At 54.7% G+C, this 26,328-nt stretch overlaps 2 protein-coding genes and 1 non-coding gene across 3 annotated transcripts in view; 2 read left to right on the top strand and 1 right to left on the bottom strand.

Annotated features, from left to right (window-relative positions):
* Positions 1-9,386, bottom strand: part of ADAMTS7 (ADAM metallopeptidase with thrombospondin type 1 motif 7) — a 41,876-nt gene extending 32,490 nt beyond the window's left edge. Inside the window, exons 1-8 of the mRNA XM_059857820.1 lie at positions 9,293-9,386; positions 8,051-8,394; positions 7,066-7,237; positions 4,612-4,808; positions 3,861-3,944; positions 3,174-3,298; positions 2,005-2,154; positions 1,268-1,411 (exon numbers count right to left, since the gene is read on the bottom strand). Coding sequence (XP_059713803.1) covers positions 1,268-1,411; positions 2,005-2,154; positions 3,174-3,298; positions 3,861-3,944; positions 4,612-4,808; positions 7,066-7,237; positions 8,051-8,394; positions 9,293-9,386 — 1,310 coding nt within the window. The remainder of the gene's footprint in view (positions 1-1,267; positions 1,412-2,004; positions 2,155-3,173; positions 3,299-3,860; positions 3,945-4,611; positions 4,809-7,065; positions 7,238-8,050; positions 8,395-9,292) is intronic.
* Positions 9,387-10,594: 1,208 nt separating this feature from the next.
* On the top strand, positions 10,595-10,667 carry TRNAK-CUU (transfer RNA lysine (anticodon CUU)). The gene has a single exon. It is a non-coding gene; the product is annotated as a tRNA-Lys (tRNA).
* A 175-nt stretch (positions 10,668-10,842) lies between these two features.
* MORF4L1 (mortality factor 4 like 1) lies at positions 10,843-26,202 on the top strand. The gene is made up of 13 exons (XM_059858798.1): positions 10,843-10,972; positions 12,767-12,813; positions 14,767-14,834; positions 16,944-17,030; positions 17,183-17,263; positions 18,914-18,976; positions 21,527-21,552; positions 22,126-22,214; positions 22,320-22,421; positions 22,662-22,750; positions 23,818-23,990; positions 24,301-24,385; positions 25,518-26,202. Exons 1-13 carry the CDS (start codon positions 10,933-10,935, stop codon positions 25,600-25,602), a joined length of 1,035 nt encoding a protein of 344 aa, XP_059714781.1. The 5' UTR covers positions 10,843-10,932; the 3' UTR covers positions 25,603-26,202.
* Positions 26,203-26,328: the final 126 nt, after the last annotated feature.

The following is a 26,328-nucleotide window of genomic DNA, read 5'->3' as shown; positions in this document are numbered from 1 at the left end:
TCCCAGTGCCCCCTCATGTCCAGGCAGACCCTGAGTGAAGCCCCAGCTGCAGCAGCACTGACTGCAGTGCTGGGGCCCTGCTGCTGCCAGGAATCACTTTCAGATGCTCCGACATTCAGCAGTGCTTGTGAAATAACAATGGTCTTGTGTAAAATAATAATAACCAGCATGCAAGAGTGTGGTTTTCCCGAACATGAGGTCTGTTCCAAGCACACCCAGCAACCCCAGGTCAGCAGGGTCGGGTTTCCTGGCTCCCTCCCTCCCGTTCTCCTGCCAGCATCCCGTTACAACACTCCTGTCTGTGCCCCGGCCCGGGGTGTCACAGCTGGTGACAGGCAGCTCCCGAGGAAGAGCTGCTCCTTCTGGGGGAGCAGAGAGACCCAAACCCCAGCAGAGGAGCTTCCAGCTGCTCCGTCTCCCCATGGCAGCTCGCAGCAGCCCGGGGTCAGCACAGGCAGGAAATTCTTCCTGCCCAAGTGAAGGTTAAAAGCAGAGGGCCGAGGGCGCTGCGGATGCGGATGCGGGAGAGCTCCACTCCTCAGAAAGCCATAAATCAGCAGCAATTCCCCTGCACGGGGCCAGTCCACATGGCCCAGGCTGGGATTTGGGAGCGGAGCCTGGCCCCAGCAGCCTCCCCTGGCCCAGCTCTCCCCTCGCTGCTCCTCACTGCTTTCAAACCTTCCTGCAGCAAGGGGGGAAATGTCCCTCCAGTGCAAGCCACTGGCTGACAAACCAAACTCTGGGCTGGCTTCCTTGGAACTTCCTAACAACAGGCTGAAAAATCAGCCACAGGCGCTAAAAATAAACTGAGGCAGGGAAGAATTTGGCTGGATCTGGTTTGCCCATGACAGGCAGAGAGAATCAGAGAGATTCTGCAGGACCTGCAGGGAGCACTGAGGGAAAACACTCTGGTTTTAGCTGTGCAACCACAGCCCCTGTGCGTCCCCAAAAGCTCCTGCCCCCCCTTCACAGCACAGAGTGAGGCAGCACGGGGAGGATCCATGGAATTGTGGGATGGTTTGGTGGGAAGGGACCCACCCAAAGCCCATCTCATCCCACCCCTGCCACGGGCAGGGACACCTCCCACTACCCCAGGCTGCTCCAAGCCCCGGGCCTTGGACCCTCCCAGGGATGGGGCAGCCACAGCTGCTCTGGGCAAAGACCCCCAACTCTCTTAGAGAGATATCTCAGAGATAAGAGCACCCCCCAGGCCTGGGCCCCGACCCCCCAGCCCCGTCAGTGAGGAGGAAGAGGAGGAAGCACTCACTCGAGGAAGCGTGTGATGTACTCGCGGCTGCAGCGGGACCAGGTGAGTGGGGACGTGTCATACAGGAGCTGTGGAGACATGATGAAAGGTCTTTTCCCAACTGGCTCACAGTCATTGCTGCTTCCATCATGCTGAATCCCAAAACTGTGTAAGACACAGCCCACGGAGGGGAGGTGAGCCACGAGCACCACAGCCACCCCCGCCACCGCTCCCAGCCCCGCTCCCGCACAGGAGCAGGGACTGCCCTGGGGATGTGCTACTGACAGCCCTGAGCTTTGTCCCCTGCTCTCACTGCAGCTTCCCCACCGAAAACTCAGCAATATTCAACAAGGTCTCGCTGGGGGGTGTTTTCCCACATGCAGATGTCTATTGGGAACTGCAATGTTCAAGTCTTGTCAAAGTTTAACTGAAACTGGGGCAAGCAAAATTCTGTCGCTGATATTATAGACAGATCCTACTTTAAAACCTCTCAATGGACAAGCCCTGCTCCAAAACCTTCCCACACCACCCCAGGACAATACACAGGTGCAATATCTCCAGGCTGCCTTGGATTGTGTGGTTCTCATTAAACCTGGGACAACCCAAAACTTAACTCTGGAATGAAACCCTCAGGGAGGAAGGGAGCGTTTGCACCCGTGAGGAACCACCTGGGAACCATCTCCCGACTTCCCCCCGTGCCTTCTCCAGCCCCAGGGTGCACGCAGAGGACAGGAGGGGGAGGAGGAGGAGGGTGGTACCTGTGTCCCAGCTCGTGGGCCACGGTGAAGGCGAGCGGCAGCCCCGTGTCCTCGTTGATGTTGCAGCTCCGGTGGGGCTGGCACATCCCGGCCACGTGGGACAGCCCCAAGGTCTCACAGGGCCTGTTCATGGCAGCACAGATGTCCTTCCTTGGCCGAGGGGACGAGCACACACGGACAGACAGACAGACACAGAGCAGAGAGGGCGTTGGAAGGCGGCAGGACCCGGCACACGGACAGCGGCCAAACAGGAGTGAGAGCAGGACATCCAACATCCTTCCACAGGGGAAACATTTGTGACCTTTCCTTTCCCCTTTCCCCTCCCAGTATCCCCAGCTCACCATTAAGCCTGATTAATGGGAGCTGCTGGCCAGCCTGGCTGCATTTATTCCCTTGTATAAATAAAGCTGATGCTGGGGATAATCAAACAATGTTTTGGGAAAGCACATCCCAGAGGTGCTGTGGTTTTCCAGGGCAGCTCCAGCCACCCAGGAAGAAGCTCCACTGAAGCACAAGGCCTGAAGTGCCTCATTTCTGCTACAAAGCAACCTCCCAGGGAAGATAAAGCTGCTGTGGGTTGTGAATCATCACCCAAACCACCACAACAGCCAGCTCACGGCAGCCTGAAAGCCTCAAACCAGGCTTTGACTGCAAGGTACACAAACTTGGCCAGAGGCAGGAATTCCTGCCAGCTCCGTGGGAGGTCAGGAGCTTCCCAGAGGCTCCTCTGCCAAGCCCAGCCTCTGAGGGAAAAAGGAGAGTTAATTCTGTGAACAGCTCCTGGATCCAGCCCTTCTGGGGCTTGGCAACAGGGCCACGGTGAAAACCTGGCTTGGGAACCTCAGCTGGGAGCAGTGTCCAGGTTTAAACCTGAGATCTGAGACCAGTCCATGGAACCACACACTCATGGAATGCTTTGGGTTGGAAGGGATCCTAAAGGTCATCTAAATCCAACCCCCTGCCACGGGCAGGGCCACCTTCCACAGCAGCTCCAGCCAGCAGGAAATGTCCCCACATTTCACATCACAGCTCTTCCCTGCAGGTGCCCAGGCAGGGAGAGTCAGAATTCAAGAGCTGCCAGGAGATGCTCCCCTGGCTGTCCCACCTGCAGCCAGGTGAGTTTTTGGCTGCCCCAGCCCCAGCCCCAGCCCTGTGTGTGGGCTCCACACCTGGTGAGCAGCACGGCGACGTCGTGGTGCAGGGGGTGGGAGTCTCCCTTCACGTTGATGCTCTTCTGCCACTTGCAGAAGCTTTTCAAGGTGTTGTCTGCATGGTGGGAGATCTTCAGGTCCTCCTGCCAACATAAAGGGAGATCTGCTGGAGCTGTTTGGATTTTGGAATGGGGAGGGGAGAGGTCTGAGCCCAGGCACATCAGAGTGGGATTGGGAGTGACTGCCATCCAGATGGAATTGCTCCATGTTTATAGCTTGTAGGCTGGGTGGGAAAACAGCCCTTTTCCTGCCTTCCTTTCATCTGTGATTCAACCCAAACATTAAATCATCCAGTAACAGGGGTTAAGAACCACTGCAGGAAAACCCCGTGTGCTGGCTGACAGAGCAGGACGTGGCTGTGGAGACCCTGAGTGGCCTCAGGCCCCCCAGAGCCACCACGGCCGCTTGGACACGACCACCAGTGACCCAGAGCCCTCTGCCAGCACAGTGACACTGAGTTAGCACAAACCACCCCAAAACCAGGCTCTGCAGCTCCTCTGCCCACACCGTCCCTGGCTCCACTGGCCAAGGGGAGCAGGCAAAGGTGGGCACCTGGATCTCTCCCACACGCTGGGGTGGGCCAGGGGGCCAGCCCAGCCCAGCCCAGCCCAGCCCAGCCCAGCCCAGCCCCAGTCTGGGCCTCACCTCCTCGTGCTCCAGCAGGATCAGCCGCACTATGGCGATGTTGATGGGGTTCCCGATGCTGGCGTGGTGGAACAGCCCTGCCACCTGCAGTGGGACACCACGGGCACATGGCTGGGGACACAGAGCAGCCAGCACACTGCCCCTGCCTCCTCCAGCTGCGGCAGCTCCTGCAGGGGAAGCTGCTGCAGGCTGCTGAGAACATCTCAGGAATTCCCCGCATGGGAGGCAAGAGCAGACACGGGGCTGGAGTCAGGCCTGCCATGAAATCCATTTACACTCCATGGGATCTGTGCAGACACTGGAACTCAGCCAGAAACGCCCGGGGACCCCTCTGCTCTCACTCCTCTTGGGTGTGTTTAACATCCCAAAGGAGTTTGGAGCATCCTGCGTGCCTCCAGCACCCCCAGAAATCCAGGGATGTTACCTGAGTTCCTCTGCCCCATCCCACCTCTTCCTGGCATCAACCAAAGCTTTTCTCTGGAATGCCAAGAGGTGCCACCCTGGCAGCAGCAGAGGGACAGACTGAGCCACCTCCTTCTCTGCTTGTGTCAAGGCCCCAGCACAGCCCCCCAGACTGCCAGCAGAGACCACCACAGCCTGGCTGTCCTGCCCAGCACCTCCCTTGGAGGCCACGTCCCCCGTGCCCACGGTCCCACGGCCCCCTGCCCGTGCCAGGGGGGACCTGGATGGGCTCTGGGTGCCTCCAGGGCTCCGTGCTGCCGTGGCCCAGCCCTGCAGGGCCAGCACTCACCATGTTCATGACGGTCAGCACGTACTTCTCGATGTTGGCACTGCCATGGAACTCCACCATCTTGGGGTCTGCCACCACCAGCGTCTCCACCCACTTCTCCCTGCTGATGGAGCGCTGCTTGATCCTTCTCCTCCTGTGCTGCTTCTGCTCCCACCTCTCCCTGCGCCGCTCAGACCACTCCAGGCTTTCCTGAGACTCTGAGGGATTTAAGGGGAAAAATATTTTTTTCCTTGATCAAGTGCCTGCAACTTTAATATCTTCTTTTTTAATTCAAAGGAATCACCTTTGATGTGGAGAAGGCTCTGCACTTAGAGCCATAACTCAATAACTCATGTGCATTTTGCTGTGCTCTGTTCCAAAGGACTCTGAGATCAGCCTGCTGCACATAAGCAGGACAAAAAGAACCCAAAAAAGAAAAAAAACAAAAACAAACAAACAAAAACAAAAAACCAAAACAACAAAACAGAGCATTTGAAGGAATTTCTTTGACCAGAACAAGGTCTGCAATATTCCACAAGGAGCAGGGAGCTCCCAAAGCAGAATCTTAGCATTTGTACTGACACAGGAACTTGTAGACAACACTGCAGAGATGCTTGAGAAACAACCTGAGAAAAAACCCCGGTGGCTCCACATTTGGGGTGATCCCAAATCTCAGTTTTTCAGGAAGGGACAGTTCCCATCACCATGAACTCTGTGCCCCCAAAGCAGCACTGGTGACTGGAGCCAGCAGCAGAGCCCTGGGCAGGCTGGAAGCTGCAGGCCAGCACAGAGATTGCCCCAGGCACAGGGAGAGGAGAGCAGCTCTGCTCCTTCCCAAGGGAATGCTGGCTGGGAGTCCGGAGGCGGGGAGAGCTCAGCTCCTCACGCACACCAGCCACTGGGAATTCTGCAGAGGGGACTTTTCCTGTGACACGGCTCCAAGAGCAAGGTCAGGGTCAGCCCGAGCTGGGCGAAGGCTTTACAAACCTCATCCCACACAGTGGGAATCGCTTTCATGGCTCCCCTAACAATGGACTCCTACACTTCCTGGGCTGCACTGAGCAGCAGCGTGCCGTGAAAGGGCGTTTCATCCCCAGCCTGAGAAATCCCAGCTATCTGCACCTCCTGGTGAACTGCTAACACCACTGTGACAGCTTAATGGCAGCAGCTTCCTCGGAGCTGGTTCCCACTGTGTCCCTAGTGCTGAGCTCCCAGCCAGGACTGAGGCTGCTGCAGGGCTGGGGGTGCCCAGGGGGCATTTCCCCTCGGGATGATCCCTGTCCAACACCACCCAGTGAGCACACGGGCAGCCCTGGGCACTGACATCCATCCATGGGCATTTCCCCTTGGGATGATCCTGTCCAACACCACCCAGTGAGCACACGGGCAGCTCTGGGCACTGACATCCATTCCTGGGCATTTCCCCTTGGGATGATCCTGTCCAACACCACCCAGTGAGCACACGGGCAGCCCTGGGCACTGACATCCATCCCTGGGCATTTCCCCTTGGGATGATCCTGTCCAACACCACCCAGTGAGCACACGGGCAGCTCTGGGCACTGACATCCATCCATGAGCATTTCCCCTCGGGATGATCCCTGTCCAACACCACCCAGTGAGCACACGGGCAGCCCTGGGCACTGACATCCATCCCTGGGCATTTCCCCTTGGGATGATCCTGTCCAACACCACCCAGCACCAACTGGAGTTAAACAACACCAGCAGCACCTGCCTGTCGTGGGCAAAGCAAAGAGCAACATGGCAGAGCTCAGCAAGAGGATGGCAGTCACTAAAATCCTACAGACTTTGTGACTCCCTTGGGATTCCCCTCCAGGGCATGCTCAGCACGTCCACCCCACTGGTCCTGATTACAGAGCAGATCCACATGAGTTACACACAGGCCAAGGTACACCCAGAGAAATTAATGATCAAGAATACACTTCAAAGTCCAGAATGGACTTGAGTCAAGAACAGGCTTCAAGGCCTAAAAGAAGCCATTAAGATCATTAGCACAGATTAAGTAATTAATTTAGATTATCAGAAGAATGCCTGAAGATAACCCTGTTACAGAGGCAAACCCCAGTTTGTGGAAGCAGAGAGCTCCAGCAAATGTGCAGCACGTAATGCACTGCAGCTTCATCAGGGAGCAAAGTGCCCGAGAGCTTCTGGGAATGCACTGAATTCCTCAGCACTTGGAGCGCTGGATTTGGGAGTTGATCCAACCCATCTGCTGTGCACAGGGAAGGACCCACATGCCCTCTGCCCACAGTGGGAACTCCTGGGGCAGCCGCCGAGTTCCACTCCCAAAGTCCAACGCCCTGGCAGGTCAAAACCAAAGTTTTGGTGGAAATGAAAGCAAAAGCTCTGCCTCCACATCACCCCCGGCCTGCAGCAGGGCTGGGAGCTGAGCTGAGCCCAGAGGCCTGAGGTCCAGCACCCACTGGGTCCCTGGTGACACGGAGGAAGGGACAGTACCTGGCACACCACAGGACTCCCGCGGGGCCGGGGGGCTCCTGCCCTGCTCAGCCCTGGCCTTGGGCACCTGGCGCTTGTAGATCCTGTGGGGCTGTGCTGCTCCCTCCTCCCGGGGGCTGCTGGACACGGGCTCGATGAAATAGTCCTCGTTCATGAGCTGAAACACACCTTTCTGCCAGGGAGACACAAAGTGCCACCGTGAGGCCACCTGCAGCCCGGGTGGAACCTGGCACTGGCAGTGATCCCGGAATGGCTGAGGTGGGAAGGGACCTCAAAGCCCACCCCTGCCATGTGCAGGGACACCTCCCACTGTCCCAGGCTGCTCCCAGCCCTGTCCAGCCTGGCCTTGGGCACTGCCAGGGATCCAGGGGCAGCCCCAGCTGCTCTGGGAATTCCAGCCCAGCCCCTGCCCACCCTCCCAGGGAAGGATTCTCCCCAGTGTCCCATTTACTCCTGCCCTCTGGCAGTGGGGAGCCGTGGAGGATCCGATGGAGTTGTGCTCCCTCCAAAGTGAGGGACACGAGCGTGAGCACTGCCCCACCAGGTACATGGGACATTTCTGCAAACCCACAGCAGGTTCTAAGCCCTTTCCCCAAACTCCTCCAGGTCACTGCTGCCTCAGGGAATACCAACAGTGGAGCTGAGGAAACAGCAAGCAGCTTCACTGCCCAGGAGCTGTGCTACCACACCTGCAGCTCCCAGCCCCCCGTTCCCAGGTGTGCTCCTCACAATCCCACTGCAGCACAAGGCAGAGAATTGCTCTTTTTGGGAATCTGGACACCAACAAGTAAACCCAGCCCCGGATAGTTCCCAAACCACAGAAATACACGGGAAATTTACAGTCAGCTCATCCATGGCTGCACCAGACCTGCGTGAGGAGATGCTGACTCTGCTGCTGCTGGGAATTTTGGGGTCACTTTTGGCAGAAAAAAGGGTTCCACCCAGCTCCTGCCATTCCCTCGGTGTGGAGCCTGGCTGTACTCACCAGGCCATCGCAGGTGCTGAGGGCAGCCAGCCCCGCCTGCCGCGCCCGGCCCCGCACCTCCCCGATCATATGGCACGGGTTGTAGGAGCGGGGCTGGATCTTGGCGCCGGCGATGCCCCCGAAACGCCTCTCGCTGACAAAGCCCGGGGCCAGGAGGTGCCTGTTGAGGCTCAGGTTGAATTTCAGGGGTTGCCCTCGGTACTGCAGCTCGTAGAAGGCGGGGAGCTTGCTCCTGGAGGCAGGAGACCTCCGGTGAAGGGCCCGGTGGGACAAGTCGTAGGACAGGAAGGCTCCGCTCTCGTCGACCTTGATGGGATGGACGATGTCGCTGCCGGAGCGCGGCTCTGGGGAGAGGGGGTGCAGTGCTTACCTGCAGGGTTCTTCACCTTTCCTCTCCCACCCCTTCCCCGCGCTGGACTCCCCCTGCGGAGGCAGGGGACCCGGACAGCAGCTGGATGCGCCCGCTGGGACGGCACGGAGCAGGGACAGCAGGGACTGCGCCTGCTGCCCTCGGGGCCAGCGCTGGGCTTTGCCGGGGACAGCGTTAAGGTCGGGTTAGGGGCCGGCCGGGCCAGAGGGAGCCAGGCAGCTCCGGAGCTCTGCCCTGCCCTGCCCCGGCTGGCCCCGCTTAACTCCCGCTGGTAAACTGCGGCTGCCAGTAAAATAACCACCGAATAAACAAGGAAAAAACTCCCAAAAAATGGAATCCCCGCTTTGAGGCGGTGTTGGGACACGCCGTCTCTGGGGGCAAAGCACCCGCGGGCAAGGAGCGCCCCGGAGCCTCCCCAGGCGGGGCTCGGCGCTGCGGCCGCGGGGAGCCGGGAGGGGACCGGGGCTGCCGGCTCCGAGCGTGCCCAACCCGCGGGCACGGAGCGCAGCAGCGGCGGGGGCACCGGGCGCTCCGGCTCGTAAGCATCCCGCGGACAATCCCGCGGACACCCGGCGCTCATCCCGCGGACAATCCCGCGGACACCCGGCGCTCATTCCCACTCATCCCGCGGACACCCGGCGCTCATCCCGCGGACAATCCCGCGGACACCCGGCGCTCATTCCCGCTCATCCCGCGGACACCCAGCGCTCGTTCCCGCTCATCCCGCGGACACCCAGCGCTCATCCCGCGGACAATCCCGCGGACACCCAGCGCTCATTCCCGGTCATCCCGCGGGAGCCCCGCGCTCCACGGACATCCCGCCCCCATCCCCGCGGCCCTCCCGCGGTCCCCGCAGCGCTGTCCCCCCGGACCTGTCCCCGCGGTGCCCCCGCCCGCGGCCAGCGCCAGCGCGGCGGCCACGGGGACGAGGGGCAGGAGCGGGCGCAGCGCGGCCGGGGCCGCCATGGCTGCGGCGGGCTGGGGGCTCCGCCGGGGCGGGGCCGGGCACAACCGGGGGCGGGGCTACACACAACAGGGGGCGGGGATCTGCCCGTTAGGGGAGGGGCTATGTACAGTAGAAGGGCGGAGCTATGCCTAGTAGGGCGGGGTTATGTACATCATAGGGCGAGGTTATGTACATCAGGGGCGGGGTTATACTGATGCCTTAAGTTTGCGCTTTTGCATTTTTCAGATTCTGCACTGCATTCGTGTATAACTCTCAGCTTCATATAGAGTGTTAGCAGTTCTCACAGCTCAGTCAGATAAAACACTCCTTTTCCAGCCCCAGAACCAAGGACACCGCTGCAGCTTCAGGCCGGAAAAGTGCAAATAACAGCGAATTGAGGAGAGCCATCTGGGAGGATGGGACTGCATCACCTGGACCTGCCAGTGGACAATTAACCCCAACATGGAAATGAACCAAAACTTATAAAAGTGTGAAAACTCATGACCTGGAGTCCAATTTGGGTGTAGCTATGGCCAGGCTCTTGTACTGCCCAAGGTGTGTCCTGTGAAGGCCTTTTAATAAATCCCTACTTTATTCCTTTAACTCTGACCAGCTCTGTTCCAGGAAGCCTCTCAAGGCATCCATGCATATCAGATGGGCGGGGTTATGCATATTAAAGGCGGATTATGTACATTAGGGGCGGGGTTATGCACATTAAGAGGCGGGGCTTATATTACGCGTTGCCGGCGTGGCCCATGGCGCCCCCTGGCGCTCCCTTGCCGCTTTGCTTCGTCTGCCCCGCCGTGAGGACCGCGATTTAAAAAAAAAAAATCACAAAAATTCAGCGAATTTTCGGTCAAAAATGAAAAATGGTGCTTGGCTGATGCCGCCACGTTCCTCCCCTCCTCAGTCGGGACTGCTCCTTTTGTTTTCTCTCAGGTTGAAGCGCACCGGGAGCCGACACCCGGGATTACTGGGCTCTATTAATTACCCTCTCGGGGGCTGCTCGCAGCTCCGGCAGCCCACAGCTTTCCCGGGACGGCCGCGCCTCCGGTGGCTCCGCACGTGCCGGGATGATGGGATAACGTTTGGGATAATGTTTAATTAGGCGATAATGTTAAATATGCAGATCAGCCGGGGCACGCGCCCTCTGGCGGCCGGAGCGGGGAACACCCGCGGCCGGTGGGGCCGCTGCCGAGACCCGCGGCGGCCACAGGGTGTGCACGGCGCCCGGCTAGCTCAGTCGGTAGAGCATGGGACTCTTAATCCCAGGGTCGTGGGTTCGAGCCCCACGTTGGGCGAGTAATTTTTTTCTTCTGTGTTTTCTTGATTTTTATTTTTTTTCCGTCTAGTCTAGCTCCTCACGGCTCGGGCAGCCGGCAGTCGGCAGCCAAGCCGCCCCCGCCCGCCGAGCGGGGCGGAGCGGGCGCGGAGCCCGAGGACTCCATGTCCCGGCATGCCCGAGCGGCGGCTGCGCGGCGGGGCCGGGCCGGGCAGCGGCGGGGCCGGGCCGGGCAGCGCCGGGGCCCCGCGGGGAGCGGCCGGAGGAGGGACCGGCCCTTATAAATGGCGCCCAAGCAGGACCCCAAGCCCAAGTTCCAGGAGGGTGAGTGCGGGCAGGGCTCGGGGCTGCGGCGAGGGCGGGCCGGGGGTTCCGGGGGCCGCGGGCCGCGCCCGGCGCGGGGGGCTCGGCTCCGGCCCCGGGGCTCGGGATCCGCTGCCAGCGCTCCCGGCTCAGCCCCGAGCAGGTGCGAATAGGTGGGAAAGCTGGATTCCCGCAGGCTTTGTCTCCTCCCGGCCTTCCTCTTTCCTCCCGGTAACACGCGGGCCCTTCCCACCCCGTTATTCCAAATAGCCTTCGTTTTCCTGCAAGGATGTTCCTCGGCATTAAAACTGCTGAAATCTCGCTGGTTTGTCGGAGGTTTTGTTTTAATGCGCTTGAAAAATGATTATTTATTGTCCCCCGGAAGGGAGCCCAGTGCAGAAGGATTCATGGAGGCAGCGTTGGATTCCAGCACAGCTGGAATCCACATCTGCCGCAGAGCACCGGGGTTTGGCTGAATGAGGATGAATCGCGATTTTTAGGAGGCTTTTTCTGAGTATATTTTGATTTTTAGGTAATGGTTGCGGCTAAGAGTAATACAAGTGAAATAAGTAAAAATAGCAGTGCAGTGTAAGATGGATGCCCCATCCCCGGAATGTCCCGGGCCAGGTTGGACAGGGCTGGGAGCAGCCTGGGATAGTGGAAGGTGTCCCTGCCCTGCAGGGGTGGGATGGGATGGGATGGGATGGGTGTAAGGAGCAGTGTGTGCATCCAGGGAACAGCCCTTGTGTGAGGGAGCAGGAGCCTGCCGGGTTATCATGGAGACAAAGAGCCCTTTCTGCAAATCATCCGTGTGTTTTTTAAAAACGAGTGTTCCTCAGTAACCGTGGGCATCTCTCCTGGAAAACACTGCACAGCCCTGAGGCAGGGGTGTGTCTGCCACCAGCACTGTGACAATGAGGGCGGTAATGTCACCTCTGATTGTCAGCCCTGTCTGTAGGGGCATTTTTAAATAAATAAAAGTACTGCCTGTGTGATGGATCAGTGTGGGCACTTCCGGGAGAGCCCTTCTGAGCCTTTCTCTTTGTTGAGACACAAAAGCATTTCACAGTTCTGCAGCTCACCTTCCCAAACCCGGGCGGCACTGCAGCTTCCAGGAGATGTGTGCCCTCAGATATCCTGTGTTAAGTACCCTGCAGTTCCCACAGTGGAACCACGCAATGAGACTGGCCGGGAGGAGATAAAGCCAGGCTGAAGGACAATCTCATCCTGCTCCAAACCCCAGAGTGAGGGGGTTCTGCAGCTGCCCTGCCCTGTTCCACAGGCTGGGTGGGAAAGCAGCGTGGGGATCTCTCTTCCTGACTCTGAGCTGGGAATGCCTTGTGCTGCCCTTCCTGCAAGAAAGGGACATGGGTGACAGTGGCTTTCAGGTGTCAAGAGCTTCAGGTGCAGAGGTGGGATCTTATGGGAGTGCCCAGGATCAGTAACCCTTCAGAGGGGCAGCTTTGCCTGCCTGTGGCTGAGCCCAGCCTGCTGTGGGGGCTGCAGCCTGACCTGAGCCTGGGGAGGAGATCTGGGCGTGCCAGGGGGGTTTGCCTGGGGAGGAGATCTGGGCAGGGGTGTGGGGTTTGCTGCCAGATCACCAGCACTGTGACTGTGCCAGTGTGCAGCTGCTCCTGGGATCCTCAGGGGTCTCTGCTCTGGGCTCCAAACAATCACAGCTCTGATCCCTTTGGAGGGAGAGGGAATTTGCTTCTGCAGTCAGTTCCTGCCTCAGAGCTCTCCCTGGCCTGCTCCGTGCTGTTTCTGGTGACAGGGCTGTGGGCTGTGAGCTGTCTCTCTGTGCTTCCCTTGCAGGTGAGCGAGTGCTTTGTTTCCATGGACCTCTCCTTTATGAAGCCAAGGTGGGTGTGTGTGGCTGCAGGTGGCTCCTGCTGCTGCCCAGGAAAAAAGGACGTGTTTCTGTCTGCTGTGCCTCTAGATGGGACCAAGGACTGGAACTAAAATTAACAAAAACCTGTCTGAAATCAATGTCAAACCCTGGGGCTCTATTCCAGAACAATTTCAGGAAGCCCAGTGGCACCATGCAGCTATTCTGGGAAGCTCCCAGAGGCTGTTAGAACATCCCAGAACACTGGAAATATCCCAGAACACTTTGTGCCTGCAGGATTTGGTGCCTGAGCTGCTCAGGGGGAGGGGGCTGAGTGCAGCCTGTGGTCCTCCACAGTGCCCAGGAGGAGCTGCACTGCAGTGACAAGGGAAGTGGCAGTCCCAGTTCTGCTTCCAGTTCTGGCTTTTTAACCCCAGGAGCCTGCACTGCAGGTTTGTGCCCCTGCTGCCTCAGTGTGTGAGTGCTTCCACTCCCTCTGGAAGGGAAGGAAAGGGCTCTTGGAGCTGTGTGGGTTGGAAGGTGTGCAGAAATCCCTGGGGTGCCTGAGACAGGGATTTAAATCCTTCGGGATTTGGTGTCGGTGAGTGTTAACACAGGGAGGCAGGAGAAACACTCAGTTTCTCTCTTCAGGAGAAAGAGTTATAATGCTAAAATCTCACCCAGAGCACTGAGAGGGTTTGGGCTGCTCCAAACCATTCCCCCTTAGGGCTCCTACTCTGCTCCTTCCTGCCTCTGGAACAGGAGGATGGGGCTGGGGCAGTGTGGGACAATTCCCACCTTTTGTTGGGAGGGTGTGCTCAGGGCTGTTGTGCCAGTGCCTGCAGAGAGGAGGGTGATGGAGGCTTTGAGGAAATAACCGTGTGGCACTCAGGCAGCCCCAGCTGGACAGCAGCTGTGCTTGCCCTCCTTTTTCCAGAGTGGAATGGGTGCTGCAGGGGATCTCCCAGCTCACAAGTGGGTTTTGGCTGTTTGTACTGAGTGCATCCTTCTGAGTTCCTGCACTGGCAGAATGAACTTGAAGTTTCATTTTAAAAAGGTTTGACTTGTTTATTTTAAGGGTTTAATTTTCAAAGCTGCTTTGTCAGTATTAATGAATAACAACCTTGGCTTTCTTCCTGTTCCTTTGATCTGTTTTTCTCCCGTGGTTCTCAGCCCAGCAGTTGTTTTGTTCCTGACCACATCCTTGGTGTCCTACAGCAAGGTGGTCAGGGCAGCTCTTTGTGAGGGCTCGTGGCAAGCAGGAGCTGTTTGTGAATCTCTGCCATGCAGAGTTAAAGGAGATTCACTTCAGGCCCTTCTAACCCCCAGCAGGGAAAATATTTTGCTGCAGAACTGTATTTGAGTCATCTTTTGCTTGGTGCTCAGCCCCTTTACTCTCCAAAACAAGCAGAGGCAGGCACAGGCTGTGTGTGGCTGGGGTTAGCTCCAGGCTGTCAGAACAAGCACTGCTGCAGCAGGAGCAGGAGAACCTTAGTCCTGCCCGGGTTTAAGTTCCATCTGTGGCATTTTGCAGCTGTTTCCTGAAACAGGAGGCTCCTCTCTGGCAATATTTTGTAGCTGAAGTGGGTACAGCACAGTGTGGTCTTGAGAAAATGTTGTATAGCCAAAGGTTCTGCCCTCTCAAACACTTGGAGGTGGCTCTGTGTGCCAGGAAAATACCAATTATAATTTGGGGAGTAGTTTTTACTTCAGTGTAAGAAAAACTCTTTTACAGAGACTCAAATCTGGAGCCCTGCAGGTTTTACAGCAGCCTCATTCTGTCACTGCTCAGGGGGGCAGTGGCTGCTGAATCTCAGCACCTCCAGAACAGGACTTGAACTTCCTGGAGGAAGTGTTGAGTTGGTGGATTTGATTTGTACAGCCAAGAAGTTCAGGGGCAGGGAAAACTCTGCAAGCTAAAGCAGCAAAATTCCCTGAGATCTCCTTGTTTTCCCTGGGACTGACTGACCTTTCTTCTCTGTTCCAGTGTGTAAAGGTTGCCATAAAGGACAAGCAAGTGAAATACTTTATCCACTACAGTGGTTGGAATAAAAAGTAAGTAGTGCATGGAATAAAAGCAGGATTTGTCTTTCCTTTCCAGGGAGATGCTTTGTCTGAGTGTGGGCTGGGTGCAGCAGCCCTGGCATGTCTTTGCTGGTGGCAGACCCTCTGGGACTGACCGGAGTGATTTAATACCTGATCTGCTGATTTATGGAACACAGAGAACATTGCCAAACTGGCCATTTCCTGCAGAGCTGGCAGGAGGCTGCTGGGAATGCTCTGGGACATTCTGGTTGTTCAGGGTGGGAAACACTGGAGTTGCTCCTTGGCAGAAACCTCTGCAATGAAAACTTCCTTGTTATGCCTTGGGAGGAAGGGCAGCTCCTTCTGAGGTGGGGCAAAACCTCTGAGATCCCCTGCCCTTGCCTCTTACCCCAGGTGTTCAGGGGATTTTGGAGCACAGCTTGCTGAGGGCTGGGTTAGCAGCAGGTGCAGCCTGTGTTTCAGCTCCAGCCTCTCAGATTAAAGTAAACATACAGATGCTTTTTCCTCCTGCAGAACTGGCAGGGTTCCATGTGGGAGATGGCTGAGAGTTACAGACACCTCTGTGGGATAAATGTTGAGCCCATTAGAGGTGAAAGCTTACATGAGGTTGTTCTATTGATGTACTTTTCTCCCTTCTTTTGAGTTGTTTTCTACCCCTCAGTTTTAATTTAGGAAATGGATGTTTTTTCTAGGTGGTTAGAAACCTCATCTCTTCAGACCCAGAAGTCTCAGAGGGCAGTTTCCTGTTTGGTTTGGTTTCATTTCAGTGCTGAGGACTCTTAGTCACAGCAGTCTTGATCTCTGTGATGTGACTAAAAGCTGAACCTCGTGTTTCAGATGTGACTTTTAATTGCATCCGCTCTCCCTGCTGCCAGAGGGCCAGGGGATGGCTCAGTGTAAACACAACACTTACAGGGGTACAATCACTCTGTGTGCTGGCTCCTCTTAATGAGGCAGCACCAGTGTGGCCCTTCCTTCCCTTGTTTGTGCCATGGAGGGGCAGAGGTGCTGTCCTGATCCCGCTTTTCTTGCTTGTGCTGTTTGAGTTTCCATTTTTGCCTTCAAGCTCCAATTAAGGACATTAAAAGTGGCGTTGCTGCGAGAGCCAGGGCAGCAGAGCCTTCATCTGCAGCTGTCAGGGCCTGGCTTGGAATCATTTTGCCAGTATCAGCAGTCAGGATAGCAGAAAGCTCTGTCACTGTGGGGCACAGAGGTGCCACCTGGGCACACAGCACTTCTGGAAGGGCTCTTGCAGCTGGGCAGGCAGGAGTGGGATGAGTGCTTGGACAGCTGAGCAGAGCACTGCCCAAACCCAGAGGCTTTGGGCACAGCTGGAGGTGTCTCTCTGCAGTCTGCAGGTGCTGCCCTTGCCTTCTCTCCACCCTCTGAAGTGCTCCTGCAGCAATATTGGCTTGGCCACATGCTGCTCCAAGAGTGGCAGCTGCTGAAAACTGGCACTGAACTCTTCATAAAGAGCTTTAACTGATGTACTTTGGAACACCTCGGCCGCTTTTAATGTGTTTTATTTGAGATAAGTTGTCAGACTGCTCGGCTGAGGCACTCTGTGTTGAAGTGGAATTCCTGCTGTAATGGCAATTTCCCCAACACCTGTTCTCTTAAATCGTTCGCTTCAGATTCTGCAAATATTCATGCCATCTTGGTTCCCTTCACAGACAGAAATCAGAGCTCTTCTCCTTACAGTAAGATCCTATTGCTGAATTTGTTAACCTGTGAAATGTTGGAGTAGATAAAGGAAACTTTCTCAGTAATACACCATGGCTACAGATATCCCATAATTTTGTCAGCATAGAGTAATTTTATTTTTTTCCTGTGATGCTTCTTTTGAATTAAAGGCTGTTCTCTCCCTCCTAAATTGCCCATCCCTCAAGTTTGGGAAGCTGGAAATGCCAGAGGGTCACAGTTCCCTGGATAGCTCATTCCAGCACCTGTCCATGGGGAACGTTTGGTAACTTTGGCCTTGAGCTGTGCCAGTCCATGACTTGACACAAAGCAGAGTTTAGTCCCAAATTCTGTGAAGCTTTTAATGGACTGTTTGTGTCGAAGGCAATCATGGGAGGGCTTTGAGTGATGATTTATTTCTCTCTGGGTTTTTTCCAGCTGGGATGAATGGGTTCCAGAAAGCAGAGTGCTCAAATACGTGGATACCAACCTGCAGAAACAAAAAGAACTCCAGAAGGCCAACCAGTGAGTAGTGGGGAAGGAGGGATTGCCAGGGAATGTTTGTTCAACAGAGCTTCCATCCACAGTTATCAGGGGAAGCTACTGAGTTTCACACCAAAACCAAAGAAGCTTCTTTTCCCACCAAAATCTCATTTCTGAATACGCTCTGTTTAAAGGGAACAATATGCAGAGGGGAAGATGAGAGGAGCTGCTCCAGGCAAGAAGACTTCTGGTCTGCAGCAGAAGAATGTTGAAGTGTAAGATTCTTTTTATTTAAAAATAAAAAACCCACCCCCCAACCCTGCCCAAAACACCTCCCAGACTTTGGCTCATCGCTTTTACTTTAAGTGGCTCTGCAGCTCAACTCCATCTCTTGTGGCACAGCCTGTGCAAAAGCAGTTTAATGGCGCCAAAAAGGCCTTTGTTAAAGTGTTTCACTTAAAATGCCTTTTAGATGGTGCACAGTTAAGGTTGAATTGAGGTGTTGAGCAGACAGGCTCTGCATTTTTTTGCAGTCTGTTGTTGGTGGCCTGACACCTCATAAGTCTTGTGTATCTCAGTAAAATCAGTTTCTCTCTAGAATTTCCCAGCTCTCCCAAGCACTTTGGAATAAAATCCTCACAATGCCTTGCCTTCTGCCTTGGTGCAGTTGTCAAAACTGCATTTAAAGAGCCTTTCTTTGGCTGGTTTTGACAAAACTAAACCAATAAATACACAATTTTAAATGGTCTGCATCCTAAGAGACCAGAAGCAAGCTCAGGCGTCTACTAGAAAAACTTGATTTGGGCTGTGACTGTCAGATTTCCTTCACTCCATCCTTTTGGTGTTTCAGGAGAGATTTTATGGTAGATTTTCAGACAATCAGTCCAGCTCTGCTCATTTGTCATCTTCTGTTTGGGCAGGGTTTCACTTAATGATGGAAGTGGCCCTTGCTAATGGGCTGTTTTGAATCTCTAACTTCATTTGTGATTCTGGCTGTCATAAGGAAGCTGCTGAAATGCCACCAGTTCTTCAGAAGTGGATTTGGCAGCAGCCTCAGGCCAGGGCTCACTGAGGGGCAGGTTTGGTGTGGAATGTGAGTCATGGCTTTGAGGAGTGCAGCACAGGTGGGGACAGGGAATTGGGGTTTGCTCTGCATCCTGGGGCAGTGTCACTTTGGGACTGGCCAAAGCCTGGCAGGGCTGTAGCTGGCTCCTGGTCTGGGGAAGGGGGAGCCAGTGGACCTGGGGTCTCCCCTGGATCTCCTGGATCTCCTGGCTGGGTGCTCTCCTCTGCTCAGGTGCTGCAGGCAGAGCTCCAGCTGAGTCCTGCCAGCTCAGGAGCAGCTTCCACAGGAGGTACTCACTGCTGTCCTCAGGCGGGGTCAGACAAAACCCAGCCCAAGTCTGTAGGCAGCTGATAACGAGTGTCATTAAAACCTAACTGAAGCAGGTCTGAATGATGACCAGCACTGATTTGGCTGCTTAAGGGGCTGTTCCAGCTGAGTGTCTCCCCTGTGAGTGGTGGGAGGGAGCTGATGGTGGGTGTGAGTTTGACTCAGCTGTGAGTGTGTGTTGATTGCACTACAGAGTAATGCTTCCCAAAATACACTTCCAAAATCCAACCTCGGGGTCATTCCCTTGTACATCAGAGCTCTTTGCAGACACACCAGTACTGGTGCTGGGGAGAGGGGAAACTGTTCACACCACTGTTCTAAAAGGGTGACACTCTCCACCTCTGTGGGCTCAGAATGGACCTTTTGTGGCACTGCTGGAGGATCTGAGGGAAAGGTGCTTTATATTCTGAGATGTATTCTCCTGCTAACCAAGCAGTGGTGGCACTAGTGTAAGCACAGCGTGTCCCCGGGAGTGTTGAGTGGTGCTGGGCTGTGTGAGGCTGCCCACGAGCTGTGTGTGCCCTGTCCCCAGGTTTTTCCGGCGGGATGGAGCCCACACCGTGTGCTGCCTGGAGACCCCGGCCATCTCCACGCGGTGAGTGAGGCCTGGGGCAGTGCCACGCAGGGCTGCCACCCCGGGGCCACCTCCTTCTCTCCTGGCTTCTGGGCAGGCCCTGGGAGCCCTCAGCTCTCCTGGGGCTCACCTTTCCTCTCTCCTGGGTTCTTTCCTGGCTTCTTTGTTGGGTTCTGGGCAGGCCCTGGGAGCTGTCGTGGGTTCTGCCCTGGGTTCTCTCCTGGGTTTTGGGCAGGCCCTGGGAGCTCTCCTGGGTTATAGACAGGCCCTGGGAGCCCTCAGCTGTCCTGGGGCCCACCTCCTCTCCCCTGGGTTCTGGGAAGGCCCTGGGAGGCCTCAGCTCCCCTGGATTCTCCCTTGGGTTCTAGACAGGCCCTGGGCAGGCCCTGGGTGTTCTCCCCGGGGTTCTGGGCAGGCCCTGGGTGTTCTCCCCGGGGTTCTGGGCAGGCCCTGGGGGTTCTCCCCGGGGTTCTGGGCAGGCCCTGGGTGTTCTCCCCGGGGTTCTGGGCAGGCCCTGGGGGTTCTCCCCGGGGTTCTGGGCAGGCCCTGGGTGTTCTCCCCGGGGTTCTGGGCAGGCCCTGGGTGTTCTCCCCGGGGTTCTGGGCAGGCCCTGGGTTCTCCCTGGGGTTCTGGGCAGGCCCTGGGTGTTCTCCCCGGGGTTCTGGGCAGGCCCTGGGTGTTCTCCCCGGGGTTCTGGGCAGGCCCTGGGGGTTCTCCCCAGGGTTCTGGGCAGGCCCTGGGTGTTCTCCCCGGGGTTCTGGGCAGGCCCTGGGGGTTCTCCCCGGGGTTCTGGGCAGGCCCTGGGGGTTCTCCCCGGGGTTCTGGGCAGGCCCTGGGCTCTCCCCGGGGTTCTGGGCAGGCCCTGGGGGTTCTCCCCGGGGTTCTGGGCAGGCCCTGGGTGTTCTCCCCGGGGTTCTGGGAAGGCCCTGGGTTCTCCCCGGGGTTCTGGGCAGGCCCTGGGGGTTCTCCCCAGGGTTCTGGGCAGGCCCTGAGGGCCCGTGGCTGTCCTGGGGTGCTTTGGCAGCAGAGCTCTGTCTGGGGCTGTTGAAAGCCCCTCTGCAGCTCCTCTGCCCTGCACCTTTGTGGTTGGGCTGGGTGCAGTGGGAGGACAGTCCCTGTGTCCAGCTGACTCCAGGCTTTCAGCCCTGGATCCTTCTAGAGGCTGTTTCTGCAGCCCACAGCTCCTGGAAAGCAGCACGGAGGGGTTTTCAGGGGCCTGGGGAGCAGTGCTGGCGTTGGAAGGGAGAGCTCAGAACCTGCTCCTTGTGCTGTGCTTTTGTTTGAGTCCGTTCAGGGTAACTGTTCTGCAAACTGCAGCAACTGGTTCCAAAAGCTGTGAAGCAATCTGTGATCAAATAGAAATATGTATGAAATGCAGGTTTGGGTTTAAAATAATTGCTCATCTTCTGATAACTGGAGGCTGTAGCAGAAAAAATGTGTAGTTAAAGTAGGCTTTATGGCTGCCTATGCAACACCTTCTGACTCTGTTAAATGTGCTGAATTCCAGCTTCCAAGAATTTATGCTACATTTCATGGGCCTAAAAATCAGTCAGAGTTAATGGGTGCTTGAAAAATAGAAAGGGTAACCAAGTGTTCTGGAGGGGAGATATGGCAGCGAGTAACAAATTAGGGAATAGCATCTGGTTTTAAATTACCTAAATGGAGTTTTAAAAAACTCTGCTTCTGTTCTAATGGTTAACCAGATTTTTATCTTGTGAATTAATCCTGGGAAGGGCTCCCTGTTCCTCCCCTTTGGGTTTGGAAGAAAAGCCTTTCTCTTCAATGCACCAGCCCACTGTTGGTGACTTACCCTGGGAATTGCTCCCTCTGAGGGATGAGCTTTATCCTGCCCACAGTTTCAGCCTTGTTTCAGCTGCTTTGCCTTTAAATAAGCCCTTTACTGTCCCTATCTCCAGCCCTTCCTCAGAGCCCTGCCTGTTTCCTGGCCCTGATAAACCCAGTCCAGAGCCTGAAAACAAGAGTCACTGAGGGAGTGCTGAATTTCCAAGGGATCAGTGTTGGCCTGGTAGAGTTTTGCCCACGCAGTGCCCAGTTTTTGAGCAGTGGATCCAGGCTGCTGTTGGCAGGGAGCAAACTGTGAGTCATGGTGCTCCAGCAAAAACTTGCTGAAAATGGGTAGTAAATTGACAAAGTGCTCCTGCATCTTCCCTCTGCTGCTGCACTGGCAAAGCTGGAGTTTTTTTCCATCTTTTGCTGGAAGTTAATTCAGTTGAGTGAGATTTTCCTGGGAATTCCCAGCACTTCTGTTTCCTTGTGCCATATTCTGTCTGAAATAAAACAGCCACAAACCTCATGTAGTTCTCCAGGTGCATTTGGGAAGGACAAAACTTCCCAAAAAATGGTGGATTTTAGCCTGTTCCATGAAGAATCTCATGGTACCAAGCTCTGAAGCCAAGCTGTAGCTTGTGTTTCCTCTGTGTGTCCTTAGCTAAACACTGCCCAGGCCCCTGGGGATTGCTCCTGCTGCTTGAAACACTTTCTGGCTTTCTGCTGTGGCTTCCCTAAGTACCACTCTCTTGACATGTGCACTAATTTGTGTTCTTCTTGCAGGAAAACAAAAAAGAACAAGCAGAAAAGTAAGTGTGTTTTATTTTGCATCTGAGTGGGTCTCTCTAGTGAAGGATTTGTAGCTGAAATAACACCTTTAACCTGCCCCAGTAATTCACTGACACCTTCTGCTGTCCCTCCTGGATTCCTGAGGCTCTCCCTGCTCAGGAAGGGGATGGTTCACACTTTTGTGCTTGGTACAAAATGTACTTGTTTCAGTCTGTCAGGAGTTTGAGCTCTTGCAATTGCAAAGCGAAGCTGATCTGCTGAAATAATTTCCTAACTCAAACTTAGGTTTTCTTACTGAGATGGAGATGTGACACAGCTGCAAAGCTGAGCTGCTGTGTCCAAAAATTCTCCCCCAAAAATATGACAGACTGGTGTGCTTCTAGTGCAGAAACCTCCCTCAGATAAGTGCCAGTGCAGCAGTTTAAAATGGCACAAACGGGGGGACTCCCAGAACAGAAGTAATATTTAAAACAACAACAAAAAAACCCCAACAGGTGCAAAGGTGACCTGTGAAAAATCTGAGCCTTACTCTGAAATCCTTGCCCTAAATGTTGCCTGCTGTTTTTTCCTGCTGCTGTGTGTGCTGTGCACAGCTCCAGGCATTGGGGAGGGGAGCAGCACCAGTGAGACTCCCCAGCCTCCCAGGAAGAAGAGGGCTCGGGTGGATCCAACTGTTGAAAGTGTGAGTATTTTCCATTTCTTCCCAGGGATTCTGGGTGGAAAACAAAAGGGTGCTGTGCTCCCAATTAGTATCTGAGAGTAATTAGTCTGGCTTGGCTGTTCTCAGGAGGAGACGTTTATGAACAGAGTTGAAGTGAAGGTGAAGATCCCCGAAGAGCTGAAGCCATGGCTGGTGGATGACTGGGACTTGATCACCAGGCAGAAACAGGTACCTGTGCAAAGCCTGCCCAGCTCTGGGGGACACCTTCCACTATCCCAGGCTGCCCAGCTTGGTTGGGTTTTTTTAATGCCCAGCTAAACTCTTGGAGTAGTCCTTTCCTAACCTGTATCACCTTAACCTGCTGATTTCACCCTAGACACGTCCGGGTGAGAAACGGTTTCAGTTCAGCTTCCAGGTACAAATGTCTGCAAGAAAGAGACAAACTTGTATTCTGTTTTGCATTTGTAGCTCTTCTACCTCCCTGCCAAGAAGAACGTGGACTCCATTTTAGAGGATTATGCAAACTACAAAAAATCCCGAGGAAATACTGATAACAAGTGAGTAGTGCTCACTGCCAGCCCTAAACACCTCCTTGGCTCCTGTTCTTGGACTTGGATTCCATGGAAAATGGAATAAGGTTGTGAAACCTGACCCAGCCCCATGTCCAATGCCCCGTTCCAAGCCCAAGGTGATAGTGGTGTTCAGAAATCCTGAGGGAGTAATTCCAAACTGCACGTCTGCTTTCTGGATATGATTTCTGCTTCCCCACTTGCCCTAAGCCTTTTCCTGAAGGAAGCTGATAGAAACTTCCCAGAGAAGCCATGTGGGGTGAGCTCAGTGCCCCTGGGCTCCCTCACAGAGCCAGGGGCCAGGGAGGTGCACGAGGACTTGTAAATACTCAGATGGGCAAAGCCAATTATTGCTTGTAATTACCCCAGCAATCAGCCCTGAGCAAAACAAGGTGTGTTTACTCTGCAGGAGACTTTCCTGTTTGAAAGGGACAGCAGAAAGGGAAGTAATTTTCTTCCATTCAAGAGGAAGCAGATTATTGACTTGTCAGGGTGTTTTAACCTGCTCTGATGTAATTGTCCTGATGCCTGTTCTAAATTTGTTGGCAGGGCGGGGTGAGGGTTGTGCTCCTCTGTCCCTGCCAGGTCCTGTACAGGCAGGGTGAGGTTGGAGGCCTGCAGGAATCTGGCAGGAGAAGCTTGAGAGGAAGGGAGCAGGTGTCTGAAATACTAGGGATTGTCCCCCTGTTCAGTGCAATTAATTCAGTATTGTCCTTTGAACATGGTATGAGCTGGGATGAGCTTTGGGTGACAGCAGAAAGCTGCTGAATGTCCCCAGTGCTGCCTGTGCCTTCAGAAGGGCTGCTCAAAGTCCATCTCTGCTGTTCTTGGTTTGTCTACATCCTGGCTCTGTTCAGAACAGCCCATTTTCCAGGGAGGTCTGGAACTGCATCCCTCCTGTAGCTGTAGATGTTAAGGTCTCCAGACAAATTTCCTTGCAGGATGTGAATGCCTGTGAAGGACCCTCCTGATTTTGGTGGTCTCCCCGAGCCAAGCCTCGCCCTGGAGCAGTCCTTGTTCCTTGGAGCAGGCCTTGCAGAGCTCTCTGTCCCCAGGGAATACGCTGTCAACGAGGTGGTGGCTGGGATCAAGGAGTATTTCAATGTCATGCTGGGCACCCAGCTGCTGTACAAGTTCGAGAGGCCCCAGTACGCCGAGATCCTGGCGGATCACCCCGACGCCCCCATGTCCCAGGTCTACGGGGCCCCACACCTCCTGAGGCTCTTTGGTGAGTGCCCCCTGGGCAGGGGGGAGTGAACAGCACTGGGAAGGAGTCAAGTGCTTGTTTCCTTTTCTTGAGTCTGTGACCTGTGACAGGCAGCTTGGAAGGGTGGGTTCATTCCCTGTCCAGGTACCCAAAAGGTTCAGAGCCATTGCGGGGTTTGGGATGGAAATGAATTTTTAAAGTCTGATTGGTTTGGGTGAAATTGTATATATTGGAATGGATTCCTGGGCTGCTTTCCTGGGCTGCTGTAAGGTTGTGGACTTACACAGTGACTTGAAGCAGTGCTTGTGACAAGTGTCCTTGCTTTGGGCAGTGCGGATCGGAGCCATGCTGGCCTACACGCCCCTGGATGAGAAGAGTCTGGCTTTGCTCTTGAACTACTTGCATGACTTCTTAAAGTGAGTACTTGTGAGGTCTTCCAGCAAGAAGGAGAGAGGTCAGGGAGCTCAGGCTGCTGTGAGGCTGCCCCTTTTCAGTGAATTGTTGTGTAACTGGGGCCTGTGTGTGGGATCTCCCCCACGGCTGCAGTGAGGCCTCTCAGACTCCACTTCTCTGGTTCTGTTAATCTGCACTCCTACCCTGTCCCATCTGCTCCTTGTTGCAAAATGAATGCTTTAACATTTATTTATAGCTGCTAAAAAAAGCAGATGATAATTCCAGCAAGCTATTAAATTGCACAACAGTTACTCAACAACAATTGAGCAAATGTTTAAAAAGTGATGAACTTTAGGAATGTTATTTCTGGGAGACAGACTGTCACTGGGGCTTTAGTGTGCTATGGTACGCTGTAGCCGTGGGATGTTCAGGAGGAAAACATCCTGATAACAATAAAACACTTCAATGTGAAATGAGGTGGGCTTTAAGGTCCCTTCCAACCCAAATCATTCCGTGATTCTATCATTAGGAGCTATTGGAAGCTGAAAGAAAACCCTCAGTAAATCCAGGACAGCTCTGCAGCAGGGCTTGAGAGGAGTCAGCCTGGTAGGCAGGGAAAACCTGCCCTGGGATAGCCCTGCTCCTTTGGGGCAGTCTGAGGTAAATGCAGGTGCTGAAGAGCTCTGGCTGTGAGGTAGAAATGTGAACCCAGTGAGCAGAAATCCTGAACCCATTCCATGAGAATGAATGGCACACAACCTTTACCTTTGGCTGTTCCTAGTTTTGCCATCCTTCACTCAGCCCTCGAGGGTCCCTGTTTGTGCAGAAGGAGCTTCCTGGTGTCGTGATCTGTCTCTGCTCCTTTGAGTAGAGCAGTACCAAATCGATTCTTGGTACAGCAGCTGCCTGAACCTTAAATACCAACAGCTTCATCCTGTTAATCTAGAGCTCACCTGGAGCCAGAGGTGCTTGGCAGCTCGTTTGGAATGGATTTTTTGGCTGAGCTGTCAGATCTGTAAGTGCTTTGCAGAGCTGAGGGGAGCAGCTACTGTGGGACTGACTGGTGCTTCTCAACCCCTGTTGTGTGTCTGGGCATTCACTGAACAATGGAGGATTTGGGCAAGAAGCAATGAAATGTTTTTGTTGTTTTTGTAGATATTTAGCAAAGAATTCCTCTGCGTTGTTCAGTGCCAGTGACTACGAGGTGGCCCCTCCCGAGTACCACCGGAAAGCGGTGTAATCCCACGGAGCAAGGCTTGGATCCTGCACCACTGTCCACTTCTGCATCCTGTCCTTCACCTCCCCATCACACAGCTCCTGCACAGCTCCTGTAAACATAGAGTGATTAAAGTTGTGTGTGTGAAGTGCAACTGCCACGTAAGTCCAGAAGATTCCTTGTTCTGCAGTGGAATTTCTTGTCCCAAAGTGGAAGCTCGGAGCTCCGGGAGCTCCGTGGTGTTTCTGGCTTGCTGTGTGCATCGCTGGGATGTAAAGGAATGTGTTCTGGTGTGTCATTGTCTGGACTCAGTGCTTGTAGGGCTGCTCTCCCTGGAGGCTCGGCCTCACTAACCCGCTTTATTCCATAGTAATGACAGACCACGAGGGCTGTGTCACCTGTCTCGGTGCTATTGACTGTCTCACTCACCCCAGTGACTTTTTGGTGTTGAAAGTTCAATGTTCGGTTCATAAATGTCTGCTTTTCATGGGGTAGTTGAAGGACTGTGACTTTTTTTTATATTCTAATGATAGGAAAATGCATTCTCATCTCGTAGTGTTTGGAAATGTTGGTCTTTGGCAGAGCTGTTTTACAGATCTGCAAATAAACTTTTTTAATTTCAAATGTGGTTTCTGATGTTTGTGTTTGCATCGGTCGCTGCTGTGTGAGTGTCCTGGCTGGGCTGAGCAAGGGAATGAGGGGTTTGGATCTCCTAAAGGCATTGCATGACTTGGCTCTGAGTAGCTGCTC

This window comes from Haemorhous mexicanus, chromosome 13, assembly GCF_027477595.1.
Source record: "Haemorhous mexicanus isolate bHaeMex1 chromosome 13, bHaeMex1.pri, whole genome shotgun sequence".
Classification (NCBI taxonomy): Eukaryota; Metazoa; Chordata; class Aves; order Passeriformes; family Fringillidae; genus Haemorhous; species Haemorhous mexicanus.
This window is presented reverse-complemented; position numbering and strand designations above follow the sequence as displayed.